The sequence below is a fragment of the Budorcas taxicolor genome, chromosome 8 (genome assembly GCF_023091745.1).
Source record: "Budorcas taxicolor isolate Tak-1 chromosome 8, Takin1.1, whole genome shotgun sequence".
NCBI classification, from domain to species: Eukaryota; Metazoa; Chordata; class Mammalia; order Artiodactyla; family Bovidae; genus Budorcas; species Budorcas taxicolor.
The window spans coordinates 41,749,851-41,775,868 of NC_068917.1; the positions used below are offsets into that span (position 1 = coordinate 41,749,851).

Consider the following 26,018-nt stretch of genomic DNA (forward strand, 5'->3'; position numbering starts at 1 on the left):
TCATCACCCAGAAAGAATTTTCCTGACAGCAGTTATTCTCTATTCTCTCTTCCCCTCAGCCATTGCCAAACACTAATCTACTTTCTGTATGGATTTTCCATTTTAGACCTTTCATATAAAGGGAATCATAAAACATGTAGCCTTTCGTGATTGTCTTCTTTCACTTAGATTTTCAAGGAGTACGCTCTGTTTTAAAATTATCAGTGTAACAACCGTAGATATAGTTTAGAAATAAAAGACGAAAAAACCCATAATCCCATTCTAATAGTCATTATCATACTTTTATTTTTTCCTCTCTATAGGTGCATTTTCATTTTATTGGAAATCAGATGGAGAGCGACCCTCGCTCCCACCACGACCCCACGAGTCCCGCGCCACCGGCCTCCCGGCCTCCCAAAGACCGGACCAAGACGAGCCACGGCAGGGGAGGAAGCGGCCCCGCCCCGCCCCTCCGCGCCGGCGCCTCGCTGATGTCACTGCTCCGGGACGCAGACCCCCGCCCTCCTTCCCCGTCGCGGTTGCTTTGACAGAACGCGATGGCGGCGTCCGGGTCTGCCGGAGTACCGGCGACTGTGTCGGGAAAGCAAGAGTTTTACCAGCTTCTGAAGAACCTGATCAATCCAAGCTGTATGGTGCGGCGGCAGGCAGAGGAAATCTATGAAAATATCCCAGGTCTGTGTAAGACTACATTCCTCTTAGATGCCGTCAGAAATAGAAGAGCAGGTTATGAGGTGAGACAAATGGCTGCCGCCCTGCTACGACGGCTTTTGTCCTCTGGGTTTGAGGAAGTCTATCCAAATTTGCCTTCTGATGTTCAGAGGGACGTCAAGATTGAACTGATACTGGCTGTTAAGTTAGAAACACATGCTAGTATGAGGAAAAAACTTTGTGACATTTTTGCAGTCCTGGCCAGGAATTTGATAGATGAGGATGGCACTAACCACTGGCCTGAAGGTCTGAAGTTCCTTGTTGATTCAATCTACTCTAAAAATGTGGTTCTATGGGAAGTTGCACTTCACGTTTTCTGGCACTTTCCGGGGATTTTTGGGAACCAGGAGCGGCACGATTTGGATATCATCAAAAGGTTGTTGGACCAGTGTATTCAAGATCAAGAACATCCAGCAATCAGGACATTATCTGCTAGAGCTGCAGCTGCATTTGTACTTGCTAATGAGAATAATATTGGTCTTTTCAAAGACTTTGCAGACTTGCTTCCTGGAATCTTACAGGCCGTGAATGATTCATGCTACCAGGATGATGATTCAGTGCTAGAATCCCTTGTCGAGATTGCAGATACTGTACCTAAATATTTGGGTCCTTATTTAGAAGATACTCTGCAACTGAGTCTAAAGTTATGTGGAGACTCTAGACTTAGTAATCTGCAACGCCAGCTGGCACTTGAAGTAATAGTGACCTTGTCTGAAACTGCCACCCCAATGTTGAAAAAACATACAAATATTATTGCACAGGCAGTTCCTCATATATTAGCAATGATGGTTGATCTACAAGATGACGAGGACTGGGTAAATGCTGATGAAATGGAAGAAGATGATTTTGACAGCAATGCAGTTGCTGCTGAGAGTGCATTAGACAGACTGGCTTGTGGGCTCGGTGGAAAACTTGTTTTACCAATGACTAAGGAGCATATCATGCAGATGCTGCAGAGCCCTGACTGGAAATACCGACATGCTGGACTAATGGCCTTATCTGCTATTGGAGAAGGATGCCATCAGCAAATGGAATCAATTTTAGATGAAACAGTTAACTCTGTTTTGCTTTTTCTTCAGGATCCTCATCCAAGGGTGAGGGCTGCAGCCTGTACTACACTTGGACAGATGGCTACAGATTTTGCACCTAACTTCCAAAAGAAATTCCATGAAACTGTGATTGCAGCTCTGTTGCGTACTATGGAAAATCAAGGTAATCAGCGTGTACAGTCACATGCAGCTTCTGCGCTTATTATTTTTATTGAAGACTGTCCCAAATCATTGCTGGTTCTATATTTGGATAGTATGGTAAGAAATCTACATTCCATCTTGGTGATTAAACTTCAAGAGTTGATTCGCAATGGAACTAAGTTGGCCTTAGAACAGCTTGTGACAACCATTGCCTCAGTTGCAGATACAATAGAAGAAAAATTTGTACCATATTATGATATATTTATGCCCTCACTAAAGCATACTGTTGAGCTTGCTGTTCAAAAGGAACTCAAACTTCTGAAAGGAAAGACTATTGAATGCATTAGCCATGTTGGTCTTGCTGTTGGTAAGGAAAAATTTATGCAAGATGCATCAAATGTGATGCAGTTATTGTTGAAGACACAATCAGACTTAAATAATATGGAAGATGATGACCCTCAGACCTCTTACATGGTTTCAGCATGGGCTAGAATGTGTAAAATTCTTGGAAGTGATTTTCAACAGTACCTTCCACTGGTTATTGAGCCTCTTATTAAGACTGCTTCAGCTAAACCTGATGTTGCTCTCTTAGACACACAAGATGTGGAGAATATGAGTGATGATGATGGATGGCAATTTGTAAATCTTGGAGACCAGCAAAGTTTTGGAATTAAAACTTCAGGACTTGAAGCAAAAGCAACTGCTTGCCAGATGTTGGTTTATTATGCTAAGGAGTTAAGAGAAGGATTTATGGACTATACAGAACAAGTTGTAAAACTGATGGTTCCTTTACTGAAATTTTATTTCCATGACAATGTTCGAGTGGCAGCTGCAGAGTCCTTGCCTTTTCTCCTGGAATGTGCAAGAATTCGGGGGCCAGAGTATCTTGCACAGATGTGGCAATTCATATGTGATCCCTTAATCAAGGCTATTGGGACCGAACCTGATACAGATGTACTCTCAGAAATAATGAATTCTTTTGCAAAATCCATTGAAGTAATGGGAGATGGGTGCCTTAATGATGAACACTTGGAAGAACTGGGAGAAATACTGAAAGCAAAACTTGAAGGGCACTTTAAAAACCAAGAACTAAGACAGGTCAAAAGACAGGAAGAAAACTATGATCAACAGGTTGAAATGTCTCTGCAAGATGAGGATGAATGTGATGTTTATATTCTGACCAAAGTATCAGATATTTTGCACTCATTATTTAGTACTTACAAGGAAAAGATTTTACCGTGGTTTGAACAGCTACTTCCATTAATTGTAAATCTAATTTGTTCTAATAGGCCATGGCCAGACAGACAGTGGGGATTGTGCATATTTGATGATATCATAGAGCACTGCAGTCCAACTTCATTTAAATATGTTGAATATTTTCGGTGGCCAATGCTACTAAATATGCGTGACAACAACCCTGAAGTCAGGCAAGCTGCTGCTTATGGCCTGGGTGTTATGGCACAGTTTGGTGGAGATGATTATCGTTCTTTATGTTCAGAAGCTGTTCCGCTGCTGGTAAAAGTTATTAAGTGTGCAAATTCCAAAACCAAAAAAAATGTCATTGCTACAGAGAACTGTATCTCAGCAGTAGGGAAGATTTTGAGGTTTAAGCCTAACTGTGTAAATGTAGATGAAGTTCTTCCACACTGGTTGTCATGGCTTCCGCTGCATGAGGATAAAGAGGAAGCTATTCAGACTTTGAGTTTTCTCTGTGACTTAATTGAAAGTAACCACCCAGTTGTACTTGGTCCAAATAATTCCAATCTTCCAAAAATAATTAGTATAATTGCAGAAGGAAAAATTAACGAGACTATTAACTATGAAGATCCTTGTGCCAAACGCCTAGCTAATGTTGTACGTCAGGTACAGACTTCTGAAGAATTATGGTTGGAATGCATTTCCCATCTTGATGATGAGCAGCAGGAAGCCTTACAGGAATTGCTAAATTTTGCTTGAAGCACTTTAATATTACTTGAATATCATCCCCCATAAAAGTAACTCTAAGTAAGTGTTGTGAGTGGATTCCATTACGATTGAGAGAGCTGTTCTCTTCCTGCTAAGCAGTTTATATTCCTTCCCAGTGTTTCTCCATGATTAGTCAGTGTTATAGCCTCTGTTTACCTTGCATGTTTTATCAAATACAGACCTTGGTGATAACCTGTGCTTCTGTTGTCTTAAAATGTTTGTCACCTTTCCTCTATTTGATGTGAAGTATGTACATTGTTGCTATTTGTCTAAATTCCTGATGCTGGGCAAGCAGTGTGCTTGGTGTCAGGGTGTCCTGCTGCCTAACACAAGATGTTAAGAGTGCACAAAGATGGGATAAAAGAACTTCCAGGACAAACTCTTTGGAATTGTGAGTGAAGAAGATAGTGGCAGGCTTATTCCTCCTTTATGATGCTCCTAGATTTCATAGTAATGGGAGGATGCTGGTATTGGAAAAGTTTTGAGATACTGCAGTGGATGTGGGGAGTTTTCTCCATAATACATAAGAACTTTTTAATAATGTCCTCCTGAGGCTGAGACATATCCATATTCTGCTTCCCAAGGTGTCCAGCTGATAGTTAAGAGAACTTTAAAATCTTAGCCAGATCAGTCTGCCTATTTTAACTTATCCAGGACTCTTAAGGACCACAGTTACTGTAAAGGGTATCCTGGTACATCTAACATTGGTAGCATATAACATACTGTAATACAGTATTTGACGAGTAAATGATTATTTGTGGGAGTCAATCACTGTTACGTGTTTGAGCAGAATATTGCATTGTGTATGTAAGCCATTTTTCCCTGCAAAGCAGTTCAACAAGAGAAGCCCTGATTCAAAATGGGGCTTAAATAGATTTCTATTTTGAAGAAACTCAGTTGTTTAGTAGCATTAAAGAGAGTTCAATTGTGATCATGAAAGGGAAGCAAAATTAATCTTTAAACGTGAAAAAGAAAACAGCTTTGAGATGACCAGTCATTTAGCAGTAAGTGTGAATTCTAAGAAAGCAGTTCTATAAATTTGGGGTAACTTATAATAATTACAATGTTGGTCTTTAATCTCAGGCTTTTTGTAGGGTAGAAAAAAAGCTTTCTACTCAGCAAATTATTGATCCAAAATTTAAGAACAAATACATCTGTAATGTATTTCCTTGGGCTGTTATGAGTACTGTGTATGTATTTAGTGAGTATTTAAGACCTAGTAAGTGCTTAATAAATGGTAGCTGTTACTGCTGTTGGTGTTTGTACCTCTTCTGTGTTCTTTTTTATGGTCTGGAATTCCTTTTATATTAAAATCTCCGTTTCCCCTCCTACCAGTTCATGACCAGGCCATCTAGGCCACTGTGGACAGAGATATGAAATTGAGATTTTAAATATGCAATTCCTATACATTCCCTGTAGTTATTTATTGTTAATGAGGGGAAAGAAAGAAAAGGACATTGGTTGGGGTATAGTCATTATTTTAATAAGATTAAATTTAAAAGTATAGATGAATAAATAGAAAAACCCCACCACAAAGTATTAATAGAGGTTTTCTACGGATGGTGGGATTGAAAGGCAGTTTTTCTTCTCATTTATCTATATTTTTTAAAAGTTCAAGGACCTGATTCTACTTTCGTAATAGTTAAGATTGAAGTTAATTGGCCTCTCAGTGACATGTAGCTAACTTTCCTGCTACTCATCCAGGTGTCTATTAATATTCTTTATTTAAGAAGCTTTTGGTAAACATTTCTACCAATTCCATATATTCTTGTGCATGAAAAATTGGAAAACCTACCATATGACTTGGAATTAGGCACCTGGAGAATTTTGAAGACAAACCTAGATTTGAATTTTGGCAAGCTGCTTTTTTAACCTAAACAGTTTTCCATCAGTGAAATAAGCATAAGGCCTGGCTAATTGTGAGAATTAAAGAAGGTAATGAATATAAAGAGATCAGTGGCACAGGGTTCAATAAATGTAAGCTAATATTATCTGAGAGTCATGAAATATGGTTGGTAGCTAAAGAGAAGGAGGTGATATATGATGGGATGGCTCCAGATTCTTACGCTTTCACAAAGGAAAGGAAAGATGTCCAGTCAGACACATTTTTGGTTGCCAGTCCCTGAAGTAAGACTGGTCTGTCTTTGTTCCTGATTTAAGGTACACCTGTAGACCTGAGTTCGATTCCTTGGTTGGGAAGAAGGGAAAGGCTACCCACTCCAATATTGTGGCCTGGAGAATTCCATGGACTGTATAGTCCATAGGGTCCCAAAGAGTCCACACAGCTAAGCGACTTTCACTCATGGGCTAAGGAGAGAGAATGCTGTAAATGCCTAATAAATTACAAATGTCTGATGAGGTAAGAGGAGATCTAGATAAACTAGATGATGGGTGTGTGTTTATGTGTGGGGGGTTGTCAATACCCTAAAACCTTAAAAGGGTCCCCATTTAACTCTTACCTAAGACTATCTAACATACTCGACACCTCCCAACCCGCAAAAAAAAAAAAAAGGAAAGAAAAAGCTTTTTAGTTTCGAATTTTATCAGTGCTTTAAAGGTCCACATTGACGGGAAGTAAAACAGACTTAAGAGTCAATATATCGCAATCACTTTGTTACACATCTTTACTTTTAAAATGTTTACTTTCTAAAATTTTGAAAGTAATTTGACGTTTCAAGCAAGAGCAGAAAAAGGAATATGTGCATCTTTGAAAAAGAACCTGAGAAAACAGTATTATTTGCATTAAGGAACCGTTAGTTACTTCCTACTCATTTTTAATTTGAAATATTTGAAGACTAAGTCCCAAGGACTTTAAATGAGGTTCCATTCCCTTCCATGACTCTTCAGTTCAGTTCAGTTCAGTTCAGTTCAGTCTCAGTCATGTCCGACTCTCTGCGACCCCATGAATCGCAGCACGTCAGGCCTCCCTGTCCATCACCAACTCCCGGAGTTCACTCAGACTGACGTCCATCGAGTCAGTGATGCCATCCAACCATCTCATCCTCGGTCGTCCCCTTCTCCTCCTGCCCCCAATCTCTCCCAGCATCACAGTCTTTTCCAATGAGTCAACTCTTCGCATGAGGTGGCCAAAGTACTGGAGCTTCAGCTTTAGCATCATTCCTTCCAAAGAAATCCCAGGGTTGATCTCCTTCAGAATGGACTGATTGGATCTCCTTGAAGTCCAAGGGACCCTCAATAGTCTTCTCCAACACCACAGTTCAAAAGCATCAATTATTCGGCGCTCAGCCTTCCCTTCACAGTCCAACTCTCACATCCATACATGACCACAGGAAAAACCATAGCCTTGACTAGACGGACCTTAGTCGGCAAAGTAATGTCTCTGCTTTTGAATATACAATCTAGGTTGGTCAAAACTTTTCTTCCAAGGAGTAAGCGTCTTTTAATTTCATGGCTGCAGTCACCATCTGCAGTGATTTTGGAGCCAAAGTCTGCCACTGTTTCTACTGTTTCCCCATCTATTTCCCATGAAGTGATGGGACCAGATGCCAGATGTCAAAAATTGAGAAGGTGGGGATGTCTTTTCACTTTAACGGAAAACATGGGATTAACTTCCAAAATAGGAACTGATGTTAAGACGGGGACAGGAGCTTTAGAAATTCGAGTTCTACACATCATCTCTTTTTCTTTTGCATGTGAACATTTGTTCCAATTAATCAAGTCCTTGAACCTTTCTAAACTTTACAAAATTCCAATTCTACGTTGAAAAACTAGCAGTCACGGGGGTGGAGGATGGGAGTGTGCAAAGGGAAACTTTTTACAATAGGATAGGATTTACATTCTATGTCTACTTACAATTCACTTTCCATCAACGAAAGTTGTCTAGCAAGCGCCTGCCGGACTAATTTTAGCTTTTATTGCTAACAGGGGTCTCGCGGAACAAATACCCTTTTAGCACAGCCCACTTCTAAAACCCTTTCAGCCTCCCACTCAGGCGGTGGCGAGCAAAGCCCAGCCGCCGCTTTGCTTCTCTCTTCACTCCGCCCCTTCCAGTTGGCTACAAGCTGATGACATCATTGCTCCGCGCAACCTACCAGGCCTCAGGGCCTGAAGCTGAGACGAAGTCCTGGCTTTCACGTAGCGGTACGTGAAGTGGGGGTGGTAGTGTTCTACTACGCATGCTCACCGTCGACGGCGACGGTGCCTCTTTCTTTGCTTCTTTCCACAGCTCGCCCCAACCTGGAGAGCCGGGGCGGGGGGGCTGGGGGGGGGGCGCTGAGTGCCCTCCCCCTTCTCTCCCGGCCCCTCCTCTTCCCCCCGCCCAGTAGGGCTTCTAACTGACAGTTGTCGCCAGGCCCCGTCCGCGCGCCACCTCCTCCTGCCTGGGTCCCCCGCAGGTAGAGAGGGGCGGGAGTGTGAGGGAGAGGAGGAGGAGCCCGAGCCGTGGTGGCCCAGCGTTTCGGCGCCCTCCGGGGAGGCTAGAGAAGAAGCCCACTTTTCTCCTCGCCCCCTCCCTGCCTTCAAGCCGGCCCGGGAGGGGGTGGGGCGCGGAGGCCAAGCCAGGCCTGGCGGGTTAAGAGCGGCCGGGCGGGGCGCGGAGGGGTGAGGCAGGCTAGGGCCGTGCGCGCGCGCCGCGCCGGGGGGAGGGGAGAGGAGGGCACCTAGGCTCTCCTCTTCTCTCCCCCCTCCCCCGCGCCCCATGTAACCCCGCCCCGCCGGCGGCAAGCTCGAGACCCCCGCGCGCACCGAGCCGAGCCGGCGGCTGAGAAGAGCAAGGCCCGATGCGGCTGAGGCTGCGCGGCGTCCCTGAGCCCTGAGGAAGCGGTCCGCGCTCACGCGTGCCCCGGCGCCTCGAGCGGCCCCTGCACACCGCCCAAGCTGGGCCTGCCGGAGGCATGAGCGTGCCCGGGAAGCCGGGGGAGATGAAGCCGGTCGGAGAAGAGGAGCGGCCGCCAGCGGCGGCCGAGGAAGAGGACGACGACGAGTTGGTGGCAGCGGCCCCGGCCTCACGGCCGGCCCGAAGGAGTGCCTCCTCTAGGGAGGACGCGGACGACGACGAAGAGGAGGAGGAGATGGTGGTCGGGGGCGGTGGCTGCAAGGAGCAGGAGCTGACCTACGAGCTGCAGCAGGGCTACCGCATCCTGGGCGAGTTCCTGCAGGAGAAGCACCGAGGCCTCACCGCCCCATTCCTCCAGCCCTTGGGGGGCGTTGCCACGAGGGAAGAAGAGGCGGCCGAGGGGCCGCGCGGCGGAGGCCGGGGCAGTCGCGCCCTCCCGCAGCAGCCGGGTCAGGGCATGTGTCTGCTGAAGATGGAGGAGAAGTTCGCCAGCGGCCAGTACGGGGGCATCACCGAGTTCGTGGCGGACTTCAGGTTGATGCTGGAGACGTGCTACCGCCAGCATGGAGTAGACCACTGGATCTCCAAACAGGGCCAGAAGCTGGAGATGATGCTGGAGCAGAAGTTGGCGCTTCTTTCTCGGTGAGTGAGCCCAGTTCCCGGCGGGACTGATGGACTGACACAAACACACCCTCGCACGTGTCCGAGGATGGGTTGGGCCAGGGGCCGGGGGGCGTCGCTGATAGGTGCTGAGTCAGAACCCGGGAGGAGGAGCAGTGCTGGGCGGGGGCCCGGAGGGGTGTGGTGGGTGTGGGCCGAAAGAACCCCACGCCCAGACGGAAAAGAACCCGAGGAGAAAGCCGGGAACCGAGCGCTGAAGAGCAGGTAAAGTTTGTGGAAGTGAAAAGGTGCCCGTAGGAAGAATTATAGGAGTAGGGAGAGGAAAAGTTTTAGTGGGATGGAAGATGGCCTTGCAACTTTTATTAGACAATTTTGGCAAGAAAATTTTAAACGTTTTTGAAATGAAATATCATTAGGAATTTATGTTGGCTCGTGTAAAAGGTGGTTTCAAACTTAAGGTTATATCGTTTTACTACTCAGCTCGGTCATCGGAGTGTATAGTGTTATTAAATGGTTAACAGTTACTATGGCATATTCTTGGTTTTTTCTCTCAGCTTCCTCTGAGAGGACTGAATTTTTGTATCAACACAAAAATTTTAATACGCTTAGGATGTTGGTGTTTATTCTCCCAGAAGTCATAGGGAGGTCAGGTGGCTCTACGTGGGTGGGAGGGTGAGGAGGTGTGTGTATGCTCTCGGTACACTCTAGGTGGGTGGGTGTGCTCAGTCGTGTCCGGCTCTTTAAGACCCCATTGACTGTACCCCCGCCCGGTCCTCTGTCCATGGGGATTCTCCAGGCAAGAATACTGGAGTGGGTTGCCCATGCCCTCCTCACACTCTAGGTATACTCCACCCGTATATCTACTCAATTATTTTTCTTTTGTAATAAGTGATAATGTAACACAGGAGGCTACCAAAATAAACATTAATTTATAATTCTGTGATTGATAGGAGCCAATTGAATTTCTCTAGCGGAAATTCGTCAGGAATAAAAAAGTAATTGAAAGTTGTTGGAAATTGTGGTTGAAGTGATCCAGTTGTTTGACCCTTTCTTTACTAGTGGAAGTGAACTTGCAAGTCACTCTACCTTTTTGGCCTCAGTTTCCTCATCTATAAAATAAGGATAATGACAGTACCTAGTTAATGGGGTTGCTGTTTCTTAAATGCATTAATAAATGTAAAGTCGAATGTGCCAGTCCCATATAGTTAGCTCAAGATAAGTTTTAACTATTATGATACTAGTAGTGGTAGTTGAATAAAATGAATATTCTCATATCTGAAACTGAGACGTGTGCCAGTGCTTTTATCCAAAAGCTCCTGAAAAGTTGTGTTAACTTTTCTGTCCTTGATTTATAATTGTAATTTTAAAATAATCTTAACTGTTGCTGGCTTCCAATTATGCTGTTTTCAAGGCTACCAGTGACTTCTTTTACTGAAAACAATGGTTACTTAGTGCTCAACTCATTAGGGCGGCTCTGTTTAAACTAAGGAACCTCTTCTTGAATCTTTTCTTAATACTGAATTATTTGGTAATAGAATAATTCACAAATTTGTATATTACTTTTAATACTTTATTTAGTGGCATTTTATTTGTGTGGTGTGTTTGTTACCCTTGTCTTCACGGTGTTTTATAGTTATGACTCACATGAGAAACAGTCCATTCACATTATTTTTAAGTAGTAAAATATGTTCCAAGTTGATGTCGCAAGATTCTAGATGTGGAAGAAGCCATAGAGTTTATCTAGTTCAAGCATCTAGTTTTGCAGATTAGAAACAGGGATTTAGAATGAGGCTGGATAATGATTGCATGAAAAGTGCTAAGAAGTTGCAAATAGGTTTGAATACAGGTATATAAGTATATATATATTTTGCGTATATAAGTCCTGCAAAATAGCAGGGAGACCATTTCTCTTTTACATAAAGGTTAATTTCTGAATGTTTTGAATCATTCCTAATGACTAAAGTTCAAAATACTGTATTACCATATGATCTAATAGCACCCATACTTAAAACATTCTTTTGTTTATAAACATAATAATGTATTTCTGACGTTCTTAGTCCAGGAGAGATAAAATTCTTGCAGTTTAGTAGTAAATAGTAATATGATGATCTCAAAGAGATAATTAAGGCTTTTTGAGTCCCTCACTTTTTTTGTATTTGATATGTACAGACATTTTGTAAATAATAGGTTCAACAAACCACAGTTGTAGATCTAGGAAATCATTTCTTTTTCTGTACTAGTCTAAAATCCAAGTCATTACTAAATAAATGCTTTGAATGGGCACCACTTCAAGAAAAGCATAGATTATAACTGTTTGGTATGCAGTTAGGATATATAGATGTTCCAGAACAGTACTCTATAGACTGTCCACATAAGTATGATTTTCAGCAAATAGATAATTCAGATACCTTATTTCTAAATAAGTGGTTTATCATATTTTAGTAATAAAAAACACTTACATATTAAATTTCTCTTTTGTCTTTTCATATGTAGTTGTAAGATACTGAATTAACCCTTATTTTCAAATTTAAGGAGAATTTTACAGCTGCTTCATATATTACTGAGCAAGAAATGAGGTACATCAGATAGAGAGGGTGTCACATTATTGCAGAGCAGTCCAGTGGCATATACCTTGGGCAGATTGTATAACTTGAATCTCAGTGTTTTCATCTGTTCTTTGAAAGTATTGATTGCACAAATGTGTATCTGTCTGAACTAGACATTCAGATATCAAAAGAGGTTTTCTACTCTTTTAAGTGGTATATAGTTGAGTAGGGGAAAAGACACTTAAAAAGATTGATGATTCTACAATATAATGGAGTTAAAAGGTATAGAGAAGTTTATACTTGAACTATTTCTTAAACAAATTGAAGATTGCTTCTGGATTTTCTTAGAGGGTTTGAGAGAGACATTCCAGAATATTGAACTACAATGAATGCAAGGCATGGGATAGCAAGGTGTTTCTGGGAACTACATGTACTTCCTATGGCCACAGTATGGTCTCCAGGGTAGTGTCTGCTTTTCAGCAGGTACGCGGGATGATCAACTGGGGAGAAGGAAGAAAATATTACAACTTTAGTATATTTTATTTTTATTTTATCCTGTTAACATTTCTAAGTTTTTTGGTTTGCGTCTTGTGTTTCTGATAACACTACATGTATATGATCTACAAATGACATTTAATCATATGTAATTATATTAGTAATATATAGCAATGTTTTATATATATAATATTTGTGATAGAACTACGACTAAGAGTAGCATATCTAATCTCACAGTTACATATTTTAGAAAGGATCTCATTCATGTATTTGAGGCAACTGAGGGCTTCCCAGGTGGTGCTAGTGGTAAAGAATCCACCTGCCAGTGCAGGAGACGCCAGAGATATGGTTCAGTCCCTGGGCTGGGAAGATCCTCTGGAGTAGGAAATGGCAACCCACTCCAGTGTTCTTGCCTGGAAAATCCAATGGATAGAGGAGCCTGGTGGGCTACAGTCCATGGGGTCACGGAGAATCGGATTTAACTGAACACGCCCACACACCCAGGAGGGAAATAGCAATTAGCATTAAGGAACAGGGAGAAAATCATCGAATAAGTGGAAAGGAATAGAAAATACTTAATAGAAATTATGCCTAATAAGAATTTTTGCCTCTTCTGAATTTTAAATTATATTTTTGAATGCTTTTAAATTTAAACATATTTTTGAAAGCTTTAAGAATATTGCTATGTAGTTTTTAATAAGTTGTAATTACAGAATAGGCATCACCCATGACCCCAACAGAGCTGAACTTGAAGTTTTAGTTTTGGCCATTTAAAATAATATTTTGGTGAAAATAAGCTTGAACATGATATATCTTTGTTGATTTCTGAGTTAAGTTGCTGTTAAAGAGAGGCACATATAAGGGGTTATTTTAAAAAAAGGCTTTCTTAAATATAGGTAAAGATTACTTAGTTTTGTAATTGCTTTTTAGTTGGACGTGAAAATACAAAAGCATCATTATGAAGCTTCAGAAATTTAAAAACCGGTTTCCAAGTACAAGTAGTAATTGAACTACATATGGATTTTGTACACTGATTTTAATCTCCTTAGTTAAATTTGAAATTTGTTGGCTTGCTTATTCTCAACTCAGATCAAAACCCAGAAATTAACTGGGGATTTTAACAAGGTGTTTCTTATTCCCTAGTAGTTCAACTCCCAGTGGAATGTGTAATTCTATCTTTTTTACGTAAATCTTTAAAAATTGAGTACCTTTGCTAATAGAATCTGGATTTACTTCTTGTTCAGAATTATAGAATGTTAGTGCTTGATACGCCATGCAATTCTATTTATTATAGTTGCCATTCTTTAAAAAAAGTGCTATTTAAGAAGATTCAGAAAATGTTTTAAGTGCAGTGATGAAAGGATGGAGGAAGGATTTCAACTAACAAAATGTTTTTTGAGCTCCTGCTTTGTTCTGTGACTTAAGGGACAGTTCTTGGCCCAAGAGGTTTACATACAGTTATGGTAAAGGGTTTAAATATGTTGAAACTGATTTTCAGACTTGATCCATTGTCAAAACACCTGGAAGTCATGGGACTGTTTATAGTGCATCCTGAGATATCGATATATTTAGTTGTATGATTTTTTGCTTGGGGATAAAAAAGGTTTAAAAGAAATTATGGAAGGAAACCCTTAATGATGAGATTCTGCCTAGCTCCTCAGATTTTTCTCCCTACAAACTGGGCAAACATAATCATTTTTGGATTTTTGGTGGTATATGTTGGTTTTGATGCAGTTTAAAATCTGCATCTAACTTTACCCTGCATGCTGCTGCTAAGTCACTTCAGTCATGTCCGACTGTGTGCAACCCCATAGACGGCAGCCCACCAGGCTCCCCCGTCCCTGGGATTCTCCAGGCAAGAACACTGGAGTGGGTTGCCATTTTCTTCTCCAATGCACGAAAGTGAAAAGTCAAAGTGAAGTCGCTCAGTCGTGTCCGACCGTCAGCGACCCCATGGACTGCAGCCTACCAGGCTTCTCCATCCATGGGATTTTCCAGGCACGAGTACTGGAGTGGGGTGCCATTGCCTTCTCCGTTACACTGCATAGACCCTCCATATATTTCATTGTTCTGTTGCTCAGTCGTATCTGACTCTTTGGGACCCTATGGATTGCAGCACGGCAGGCTTCCCTGTCCTTCACCATCTTCCGAAGTTTGCTCAAACTGATGTTCATTGAGTCAATGATGCCATGCAACCATCTCTTCCTCTGTCGTCCCCTTTTCCTCCTGCCCTCAATCTTTCTCAGCATCAGGGTCTTTTCCAATGAGTCAGCTCTTCTCATCAGGTGGCTATAGTATTGGAGCTTCAGCTTCAGCATCAGTCCTTCCAATGAGTATTCAGGGTTGATTTCCTTTAGGATTGATTGATTTGATCTCCTTGCAGTCCAAGGGATTCTCGAGTCTTCTCCAACATCACAATTCAAATGCATGTACTTGGTTCTTTCCTATCTGGGGTTCTGAATCTGCAGATTCAACCAGCTGAATCCAACTGAGGGCTGTGTAGTGCTGTAGTATTTACTGTTGAAAAAGACCTGTGTTTAAGTGGACTCAAGCAGTTAAAACATCTTTTGTTCAAGGATTAACTATATATTCTAAGGGTGCATTCTTTGAGGACTACTGTGATGAGCTTTATTATAGAGTTTTATGAAAGTACAAGGGAGGGATCAACTACTCGAAGGAGGTGGGAAAGCTGGGATTGAAAAAAATACTTCATTAGATTTTGTTTTAGAGATCATAATTTTGAAAGGTGAGTAGTCTATTGATAGGTGAAGTTTAAGAGTTCATGAGACAATTATTTGACCTATCCTATGATGGGTAGTTTGTGAAGCTTTGTGGTTACAATGATAAACATGACTTTATCCCTAACTTCAAGGTGGTAAGTAAACAAACAATTACATGTATGGAGGCAGGAGAGGGCATATTGCAGAGGAGTGGTTTATATCCAGTGGTTGGTTAGAATGATGAGATCTTGTAGTGGCAGATAAGTCTAGAAAGATAAGCTGGGACTAATTATGGAGGATTCGTTCAAAAAGACCCTGATGCTGGGAAAGATTGATGGCAAAAGGAGAGGGGGGTGACAGAGGGTGAGATAGTTAGATAGTATCACGGACTCAATGGGCAAGAATTTGAGCAAACTCAGGGAGATAGTGAAGGACAGGGAAGCCTGGTGTGCTGCAGTCCATGGGGTCACAAAGAGTCAGACACGACTTAGCGACTGAACAACAGCAACAGTAATTACGGAGGGCCTTGATTGCTTGCTAAGGAATTTATAATGTAGGCAGTGTGGATTCATCACAATTTTTAGCTAAGGGAGTGACATGATTGTACTACTATTTTGAGGTTTGAGGGCTAAAATGGAAGAAGAGAGAATGAAGGAACCCTATTAAAAGGCTCTTGAGTTAATACCATCAAAAAATAATAAGCAGTAGAAATAAATAGGCAGATAAAGCTATAAGAGTAAATTCTGCAAGTAAAAGTAGTACAGTAGCAAGCTACTGGATGTGGGTGCGATGGAGAGGATGATGTCCAAAATAGAATAAATTTGAGCCCAAGTGATGGTGATGCTGAGGGAATGTGAAAGGAGGCATGCATTTGAAGATAGGCAGCTGAGAATTATTAGAAGGCTGAATATGGAGCTCAGCAGAGTGGCTGGTGCTAGATTAGAGGTGTTTAATTAGGAATTAACCTGCAAAAGGAGAATGGTTGAAGAAATAGGAGGGAAGGCCCAGGATAGAGTCTAGTAAAAATACAAGGGGATCCAAGACAGAACCTTGTGTAAGGATTTGTCTTCAATTTGGAAAGATTAGAAAAATATGATTAAAGTGTGTATAATGTATATTAAAAGTTGAAATGCTTAATTGAGAAAAGGCAGTTAATAAAGCTGAAAAGTTTATTCTGGAGTAAATAAGGGCTTCCCTGGTGTCTCCGTGGTAAAGAATCTGCCTGCCGACGCAAGATAACACAAGTTTAGTCACTGGTCCAGGAAGATCCCACATGCCATGAAGCAGCTAATAAGCCTGTGCACCAAAAAAAAAAAAAAAAAAAAAAACCCATTGTGGAATAAATAAAAAGTATCAGTTGGAATATAGTAAAGTTACAGGCTTTAGTATTTTAGGAGATTTTGTTTCATTTGAAAATGATTTAAATCTAATACAGTAAAAAAAAAAAAAGCCCTAATAGACTGTAAGGTGTTTTGCCTCAAAGTTTGTTTCTCATTGTATTTGTGCCCTTGTAATTATTTTTATTTCTAAGAAAAAAATTAGAGCAAGGAAAAGAAATCACATTTTTGGAGAGAAGATTATGTTCTTTTTGTATTTGTGTTTTAGCCCTCAAATGATCTCTAGGTTCTCTCCACAAGAGTAGAGAACAAATAATAGCTGTTTTCATTTCCAGGGAGCTTCCACAATAATATGAATCTTTAAAATGTATTTTAAATTACTTGAAGAGGTTGTTCTTCTTTTTTAATGGGAAGCACTAATAAACCCCAGTGGTGGTATTAGCTTATAACCAAGCTCTTTGTTACATCATCTTCCACTGGGGACCAGTGAATGTTCCACAATTAATTGTGCTTAAAATCAAGATATTAAATATATACACTTTGGGAAAAAAAGACTTATGAAAACCAATAAAGTGTTAATAGTGGTTATTCATTTTACTTTTAAATTTTTCTATATGTCAGATTTTCTGTTTTATAGTTAATAAAAGATTATATTTAAAGGAAATTAGAATCTACAACTTTGAAAAAGAATTGGGTTAAAAATATGTATTATCAAAGTTGTAAGACAGTACAGTCATGTTAGATGCAGTAAGTGGGTGGTGTAACTGTGGGTGATTAATTTTCCCATCCACTTTGTATTTTTTATTTTTTTTTACAATATATGCATGCATGCTTAGTTGCTTCAGTCATGTCTAATTCTGCAATCCCCTGGACTGCTGCCTGCCAGGCTCCTCTGTCCATGGAATTCGCCAGGCAAGAATATTGGAGTGGGTTGCCATGCCCTCAACCAGGAGATCTTCCAGACCCAGGGATCAAACCTGTGTCTCTTACGTCTCCTGCACTGGCAGGCAGGTTATTTTACCACTAGCACCACCTGGGAAACCCTGATCATGTGTTATTGTTGTTACTTTTTATAATATCATTCAAAATATAAAATCTTCAGATTTTGTAGGTATGGTTTGAAATGCTTGAAATAGCTAGTATTAAGAACTCATTTCAAGCTTTCATATTTAAAGGTTTTGAGTAGAGCCATCTGAATGTTCAGTTCAGTTCAGTCCAGTCACTCAGTCATGTCCAGCTCTTTGCGACCCCATGAACCACAGCACGCCAGGCCTCCCTGTCCATCACCAACTCCCAGAGTTCATCCAAACCCATGTCCATCGAGTCGGTGATGCCATTCAACCATCTCATCCTCTGTCGTCCCCTTCTCCTCCTGCCCTCAATCTTTCCCAGCATCAGGGTCTTTTCAAATGAGTCAGCTCTTTGTATCAGGTGGCCAAAGTATTGGAGTTTCAGCTTCAACGTCAGTCCTTCCAATGAACACCCAGGACTGATCTCCTTTAGGATGGACTGGTTGGATCTACTTGCAGTCCAAGGGACTCTCAAGACTCTTTTCTCCAACACCACAGTTCAAAAGCATCAATTCTTCGGTGCTCAGCTTTCTTTATAGTTCAATTCTAACATCCATACATGACTACTGGAAAAACCATAGCCTTGACTAGACGGATGTTTGTTGGCAAAGTAATGTCTCTGCTTTTGAATATGCTATCTAGGTTGGTCATAAGTTTCCTTCCAAGGAGTAAGCGTCTTTTAATTTCATGGCTGCAAATGATGAATGTACCTTCAGACAAAAATAACTCTTCTGATAGCTTGTTTTATATCTCTTCAATGGTAGTATATCTGGAAATTCAGGCTTGTTCATTTCTCTCTAGGCATCCCTCTAAAAGAGAAAAAAAGATGAGAATACAAATTGAGATAAACTAGTTTAAGGTAAAACTATTTACCTCTTGTTCTACCTTGTAAGTACTACTTTACTAATATTGCTCTTTTGTGGAAGTTTAAGCCTTCTAAGTTAGAATCAGTGAAAAAAACTTTGCCCTTAAGTTAGAATCAGTGAAAAAAACTATGCCAAGATAAAATTGCATAAAGTCTTTGAACTGACTGTTTAGCACATGAAGTGTTTTGGAGAGCTTCTCTTTCCACAAGATATCCCCCTTTTTCCTTCAGATATGTTTGAAGGACATATCCTTCAGATATGTCTCATCTGCTAGACATAAGGTTTCTTTCAAATGGTAACATGCCGGTTTATAATTACTACAGTTTAAGTTTGCAAAAGCTTTAAAGGTAAATAGTTTTGTTTCAGTTCTACAATTTATACTAGCCTAGTACATTGACCTTTATGGTAATGATGTATGTATATTTTCAGTTTTTTATGGTTGAGATTAGAAAGAAAATCTCTCTTACAAAATGTGCATGCAAGTAGAATATTGGAATTACTTTCCCTGCAGCATTTCACGTTTTATGTTCTTAAACTTGTTTTCAATTTCAGTGGTAGCTTGCTTAACAAATGCAGTAAGGTACACCAAGATTCTGCTAAAAATAGAATTCCTAGCGAATTCAGGGTCTGTTCTTGTGTCTTCATAAAATAAGGACAAATCCATTTCATTTGGCGCTAAGGAAAGAAGCAGATCATCTCAAAAACTTACATTACATAGAATCGTTTCCCCATAGACATAAATGTGAACTGTTTCCGTGTTCGCCCACGAGCCCAATTTTTAACATATGAGTTACTAAAATTGGAAGATAAAAATATTAAAATACAATCAGTAAACAAAATAGAACATATAAAACATTTTATATCTATCTTCAAATACTTGTGCTTGAGGAAAAGCAGGTTTAAATTTGACTCTTCCCACAGATAAGCTCATTTTCTGTCTTCCTCACTTTCTACTTTGTTGCTACCTTATATGCAAATTTTCCCTCTGTCTGGTCAGTCTCTATCCTTTCTTAAGGTTCTTTGTCTTCCTTCAGAGCATTTATTGAAACGTAGTATATAATATGATTTAATTATATATCTTTTTCTCCTGTCTCACTAGAATATAAAATCTATGCAGGCAGGGACTTTTTCTGCTTGGCTTGTTGCTATTGACTTCTATAAATTTTGATTAAAAATTAAGTAGTAGGTAGCTATAAGTTGTACTGGTCATTTTAAAAGGTTTTGGGGCTATGCCTCTCAGTGTTTCCTAAATAACCATAGTTTGAATTGTGTTAAAGGCAGAGACCTTGGCCCCAGAATAGCATGCTTAAATCTGTTAACCCAGTATCTTACGGTGGGGATAAGGAAGCTACATTTTTAATAAACTCCTAAATGATTTTTATGCAAAATAAAGTTTCAGGACTGATACTTCAGGATATAGTAACAATGTTTCATGATTGATTTCACCTCAGAATTTAAAATTTCTTTCATTGAAGTATTTTTTAAAAAATTATTCTTTTACACTTGTCAACCTTTAGGCAGAATGAAGGGACGGTAGGAAAGAATTAAGAAGCAAATTTCATATAGTCGTGTTCCTGTGAAATACATACAGCTTGAAGAAGTGGTAACAAGTGAGGGATAGTGTTGGGGGAGGGGTGGGGACACATGATATTGGTGTTTGCATTTCTGTTCCTTTGAAAAAAGAATGGAGAGACCTTGAACGTCACATGTTTACCATAGAATATTACACAGATCAATCTCTAATTTAGAATTAAAATACTCTGAGTAATTCCTGTTACATAGGGCTAATGTGTTAAATAATACCAGAATTTTAAAAAGCCTGAAATTAAAGATCCAAGATTCTATTCCTGTCACTTCTATGCATTTAAGCCTATTTGTATGATCTTACATCATAAATCAGCTGTGGATAATAATGGTATTCCTTATGTTCGTTATTTGATTTGGGGGAACAATGAAAAGAGATCTAGGTTAGCTCTCATAGCTTTGCTCTGCACTATATCAGGCAAAGTGATGTACTAGTTGACCTCATAGTCTTTTGTTTTTTAAATTTTATGCTTTTCTTTTATAGTTAAGTTTGAGTTCCAAGCCTTTATAATATTTAAAAATTAGAGTTCTAAACCATCCCTACCCCGTAACGTATGCAAAAGTGTGTGTGGTAGTGTGGATTGGTGCCTACATTTTATCTAGGGAGAGGGTACAAAACTTTTTATTAGGTCAGCAGAGGAGCATGGACCCAAAATAAGTTAAGAACCGTAATTTTAAGACACAGAATTAACAAACACTTAATAAGTTATGATGATGTTTGGTTAAAGTAGAGAAAATTCCAATTAAATGAAGGAAGAATTAGGCTTTTAACAGAAATAACAGAATTTGAATAGTACCTGAAGATAGTCTTACATTATGCCCATGTTTATACTCTTTGGTGTTCAGAGAGACTTGTTTACTAAGTAGTAGTTTTGCTCTGCATTAAATTAAGAGGAAAAATGTTTTAGAAATAGCCCCCTTGGTATTCCGGACTCTGAAAGTTAATATATGACTTACTGCACTGAAGATATCTTAACTTCGGAAGTAAAGTGAGTTTAATTCTGGTTTTGACACCGACACTTGTGTTGAACTAGACATTGACTTTCTCTGGAATTCAATTTCCAGTTGTTGCCATTAACTTCATCAAATTCAGAGCAATTTCAAAACATCAGGAGTGTCTTCTTTTCTACTTCTCTTCTTTTTTCTATGTCTAGTGAAATCCTAATTATATCTGAGGCTCAGCTCCGATTTTACCTCTTCTATGAAGTCTGATACAGAATTGTTTTTTCACTGCATTCCATGATTCTTCGCTTTGCATTTGGTTATAGCACTTAAAAATTCTGTGGTAGTTATGTGTCTGTCTGTATTGTGATATTAATTGTTTGGTAATTCTTCAGTTAATGAAATAAATGAGCTTATCAAAATCAAATAAATACTCAGTTATATCAAGTCAGAATTGCTGCTTTTTATAAAATATTCAGCAAAGTTGTTATCTCCTAAGGAGAGTTACACAATTTCTTCTGCCTTTGTTTCAGCTTGGGTTAGGTATATTCCTCTGTTCTTAACCCACTTTTTGTATTCATATGATTTGTATTGAAGATTTTGAATATCATGATATTGAAGCTATCTGTTTGCCCCCCCCCCCAAGTTTAAGATTTTCTGATGCTTTTGTACTTCTAGAAACCAGCTCTTCAAGGGCAGAGAAACTTAGCATATATTAATTGAGTTCAGATACCATATCCTCTCTTAAAGAATGGATACAATAAATAAAAGCATAATAGAAGGTAGTGTATGGTTAATGTAGAAAGATGGGTAATTTTCCTTATGGTCAAAATATATTTACAATGCTTATTATTTGATCAACAGTGTAGAGGGGTTCAAGATGAAAATGAAAAGACAGAAGCTGATAAACTAAATTGATGTGAAGGTCATTCCAGTCAACAAGAATAGCATACTCAAAAGTTCAGAGGCAGGAGAGTCACTATATGTAGTTAGGGAATGGTCAGTAGTTTAGTTTGGCTAGAGTGCTAGTTATATATAGAAAAGTAATGACAGCTGTGACTGGAAGGGCCAGATTATGGAGCCAGATCTTAAAGGGTCTAATATGCTGTGCTAATAGAAAGTTTGATATTCCTTGTTAGTGAGTTATTAAGTTAAAAGCTTTTAAGCTAGAGAATTACAAGAGACATATAGATGGGATGAATTAGAAGAGAAAACTAACATCAGTTTGATGTTTTCCCATCCCTTAATTTTAAGCTTAGTTAATAGATTTTAATTTTACATTTGACTTTGCTTCTTTTAGCAGATTTGGTGAAGGATTAAATAGAAATGTATCTGTTTACATTATATAAAAGGATTTTTTATTAAAGCAAAAATCTTAGAATAATGCTATAAAGAAGAGACAATGTTTTCTTTTGCTAAATAACTTGGATAATGTGCCATGTTTAAATATCTAAATAATTTAAGTTGGACTTAATTTTGTTTCTATAAGTGGATAATTTCAGTCTTCCAGTTCTCGGGGGAAAAAACTGTGTTAAATACAGAATTTTGCCTATTTAAATGACTATATCTTCCAAGTTATTTTCTACAACTTTGTTTACCAGTCACCAAAAAAAAAATGAATAGGACAAATATAATTATTATATTGCAAGTACATATTGACAGTATCAGTTAGTTATGCTTAATTTGTCAGCTTGATTTTTATAGACCCAAACCTATATTTGTATCTGATAGGTACTTATAAGAACATAATCTTAAACATCATAACAAGCTAAATAAAAGGTTTTTTAAAAAAAATTAATGTTAAACATGACATTATTTCATGGTGAGCCAGAGAGCACTGAACAAGTATGAGAACCATTAATATCCTCCAGTTTATCTGAATCCCTGATAATGATACAACTGCCTGTATATTAATAACTTCTTCTACTTACTAATTCCATGGTAGGGAATTTGGTTGGTAATGAAATTGAAATCAACTGTTATTTCTAAAGATTTTTTGGCAAGTGTGTAAATGGTAGGATAACTATTTTTAATTTTTTCAGTTCAGTCAGTCATATCCGACTCTTTGCGACCCCATGGACTGCAGCATGCCAGGCCTTCCTGTCTATCACGAAGTCCTGGAGTTCACTCAAACTCATGTCCATTGAGTCGGTGATGCTATCCAACCGTCTCATCCTCTGTCGTCCTCTTCTTCCGCTTTCAGTCTTTCCCAGCATCAGGGTCTTTTCCAATGAATCAGTTCTTTGCATTAGGTAGCCAAAATATTGGAGTTTCAGCTTACCATCAGTCCTTCCAATGAATGTATATTCAGGACTGATGTCCTTTAGGATGGACTGGTTGGATCTCCTTGCAGTCCAAGGTACTCGCAAGTGACTCCACCACCACAATTCAAAAGCATGAATTCTTCGACGTGCTTCTTTCTTCATAGTCCAACTCTCACATCCATACGTGACTACTGGAAAAACCTTAGCTTTGACTAGATGGATCTTTGTTGGCAAAGTAGTGTCTCTGCTTTTTAATATGCTGTCTAAGTTGGTAATAACTTTTTTTTTCAAGGAGCAAGTGTCTTTTGATTTAATGGCTGCCGTCACCATCTACAGTGATTTTGGAAGCCCCCCAAATAAAGTTTGTCACTGTTTCCATTCTTCCCCCCATCTGTTTGCCATGAAGTGATGGGACCAGATGCGTGACCTTAGTTTTCTGCATGTTGAGTTTTAAGCCAACTTTTTCACTCTCTTCTTTCAATTTTATCAACAGGATCTTAGTAGTTCTTTGCTTTCTGCCATGAGGGTGGTGTCATCTGCATACCTGAGGTTATTGGTGTTTCTCTTGGAAATCTTGATTCTAGCTTCATCCAGCCTGGCATTTCACATGATGTATTCTGCATATAAGTTAAGTAAGCAGAGTGACAATATACAGCCTCGACGTACTCCTTCCCTGATTTGGAACCAGTCTGTTGTTCCACGTCCAGTTCTAATTGTTGCTTCCTGACGTACATACAGATTTCTCAGCAGGCAGGTCAGGTGGTCTAGTATTCCCATCTCTTTCAGAATTTTCCACAGTTTGTTGTGATCCAGACAATCAAAGGCTTTGGTGTAGTCAATAAAGCAGAAGTAGATGTTCTTCTGGAACTCTCTTGCTTTTCGATGATGCAACGGATGTTGGCAGTTTGATCTCTGGTTCCTCTGCCTTTTCAAAATCCAGCTTGAACATCTGGAAGTCCACGGTTCACGTACTGTTGAAGCCTGGCTTGGAGAATTTTGAGCATTACTTTGTTAGCTTGTGAGATGAGTGTAATTGCGCAACAGTTCGAACATTGTTTGGTATTGCCTTTCTTTGGGATTGGAATGAAAACTGACCTTTTCTAGTCCTGTGGCTACTGCTGCGTTTTCCAAATTTGTCGGCATACTGAGTGCAGCACTTTCACAGAATCACCTTTTAGAATTTGAAATAGCTCAACTGGAATTCCATCATCTCCACTAACTTTGTTCGTAGTGATGCTTCCTAAGACCCACTTGACTTCGCATTCCAGGATATCTGGCTCTAGGTGAGTGATCACACTATCTTGATTATCTGAGTCATGAAGATCTTTTTTGTATAGTTCTTCTGTGTTTTCTTGCCACCTCTTCTTAATATCTTCTGCTTCTGGTAGGTCTGTGTCTTTTCTGTCCTTTATTGAGCCCATCTTTGCATGATTTGTTCCTTTGGTATCTCTAGTTTTCTTGAAGAGATCTCTAGTCTTTCCCATTCTATTGTTTTCCTCTATTTCTTTGCATTGATCACCGAGGAAGGCTTTCTTATCTCTTCTTGCTATTCTTTGGAAATCTGCATTCAGATGGATATATCTTTCCTTTTCTCCTTTGCCTTTGCTTCTCTTCTTTCCACAGCTATCAGTAAGGCCTCCTCAGACAACCATTTTGCCTTTTTGCATTTCTTTTTCTTGGGGATGGTCTTGATCCCTGCCTCTTCTACAATGTCACGAACCTCCCTCCATAGTTCTTCAGGCACTCTGTCTATCAGATCTAAGCCCTTGAATCTCTTTGTCACTTCCACTGTATAATTGTAAGGGACTTGATTTAGGTCATACCTGAATGGTGTAGTGGTTTTCCTTACTTTCTTCAATTTAAGTCTGAATTTGGTAATAAGGAGTTCATGATCTGATCTACAGTCAGCTCCCGGTCTTGTTTTTGCTGACTGTATAGAGCTTCTCCATCTTTGGCTGCAAAGAATATAATCAATCTGATTTTGATACTCACCATCTGGTGATGTCCATGTGTAGAGTCTTCTCTTGTGTTGTTGGAAGAGGGTGTTTGCTATGACTAGTGCGTTCTCTTGGCAAAACTCTTTTAGCCTTTGACCTGCTTCATTTTGTACTCCAAGGCCAAATTTCAAATTTGCCTGTTACTCCAGGTATTTCTTGACTTCCTACTTTTGCATTCCAGTCCCCTGTAATGAAAAGGACATCTTTTTTGGGTGTTAGTTCTAGAAGGTCTTGTAGGTCTTCATAGAACTGTTCAGCTTCAGCTTCTTCAACATTACTGGTAGGGGCATAGACTTGAATTACTGTGATATTGAATGGTTTGCCTTGGAGACAAACAGAAATCGTTCTCTCATTTTTGAGATTGCATCCAAGTCCTGCATTTTGGACTCTCTTGTTTACTATGATGACTACTCCATTTCTTATAAGGGATTCTTTCCCACAGTAGTAGATATAATGGTCATCTGAGTTAAATTCACCCATTTCAGTTCATTTTAGTTCGCTGATAACTAAAATGTTGATGTTCACTCTTGCCATCTCCTGTTTGACCACTTCCAGTTTGCCTTGATTCATGGACCTAACATTCCAGGTTCCTATGCAATATTGCTCTTTACAGCATCAGACCTTACTTCCATCACTAGTCACATCCACAACTGGGTGGTGGTTTTGCTTTGGCTCTGTCTCTTCATTCTTTCTGGAGTTATTTCTCCACGGATCTCCAGTAGCATATTGGGCACCTGCTGACCTGGGGAGTTCATCTTTCAGTGAACTCTCTTTTTGCCTTTTCATACTGTTCATGGAGTTCTCAAGGCAAGAATACTGAAATGGTTTGCCCTTCTCCAGTGGACCATGTTTTGTCAGAACTCGCCACCATGACCTGCCCGTTGGGTGGCCCTATACAATATGGCTCATAGTTTCATT

At 39.7% G+C, this 26,018-nt stretch overlaps 2 protein-coding genes across 2 annotated transcripts in view; both read left to right on the forward strand.

Annotated features, from left to right (window-relative positions):
* Window positions 1-536: 536 nt before the first annotated feature.
* Window positions 537-3,882, forward strand: RANBP6 (RAN binding protein 6). Its single transcript, XM_052645282.1, has one exon. The coding sequence runs from the start codon at window positions 537-539 to the stop codon at window positions 3,852-3,854; it is 3,318 nt and encodes a 1,105-aa protein (XP_052501242.1). The 3' UTR covers window positions 3,855-3,882.
* Window positions 3,883-8,716: 4,834 nt separating this feature from the next.
* Window positions 8,717-26,018, forward strand: part of KIAA2026 (KIAA2026 ortholog) — a 106,793-nt gene continuing 89,491 nt past the window's right edge. The window contains exon 1 of the mRNA XM_052644927.1: window positions 8,717-9,300. Within this exon, the coding sequence (XP_052500887.1) occupies window positions 8,717-9,300 (584 nt within the window). The remainder of the gene's footprint in view (window positions 9,301-26,018) is intronic.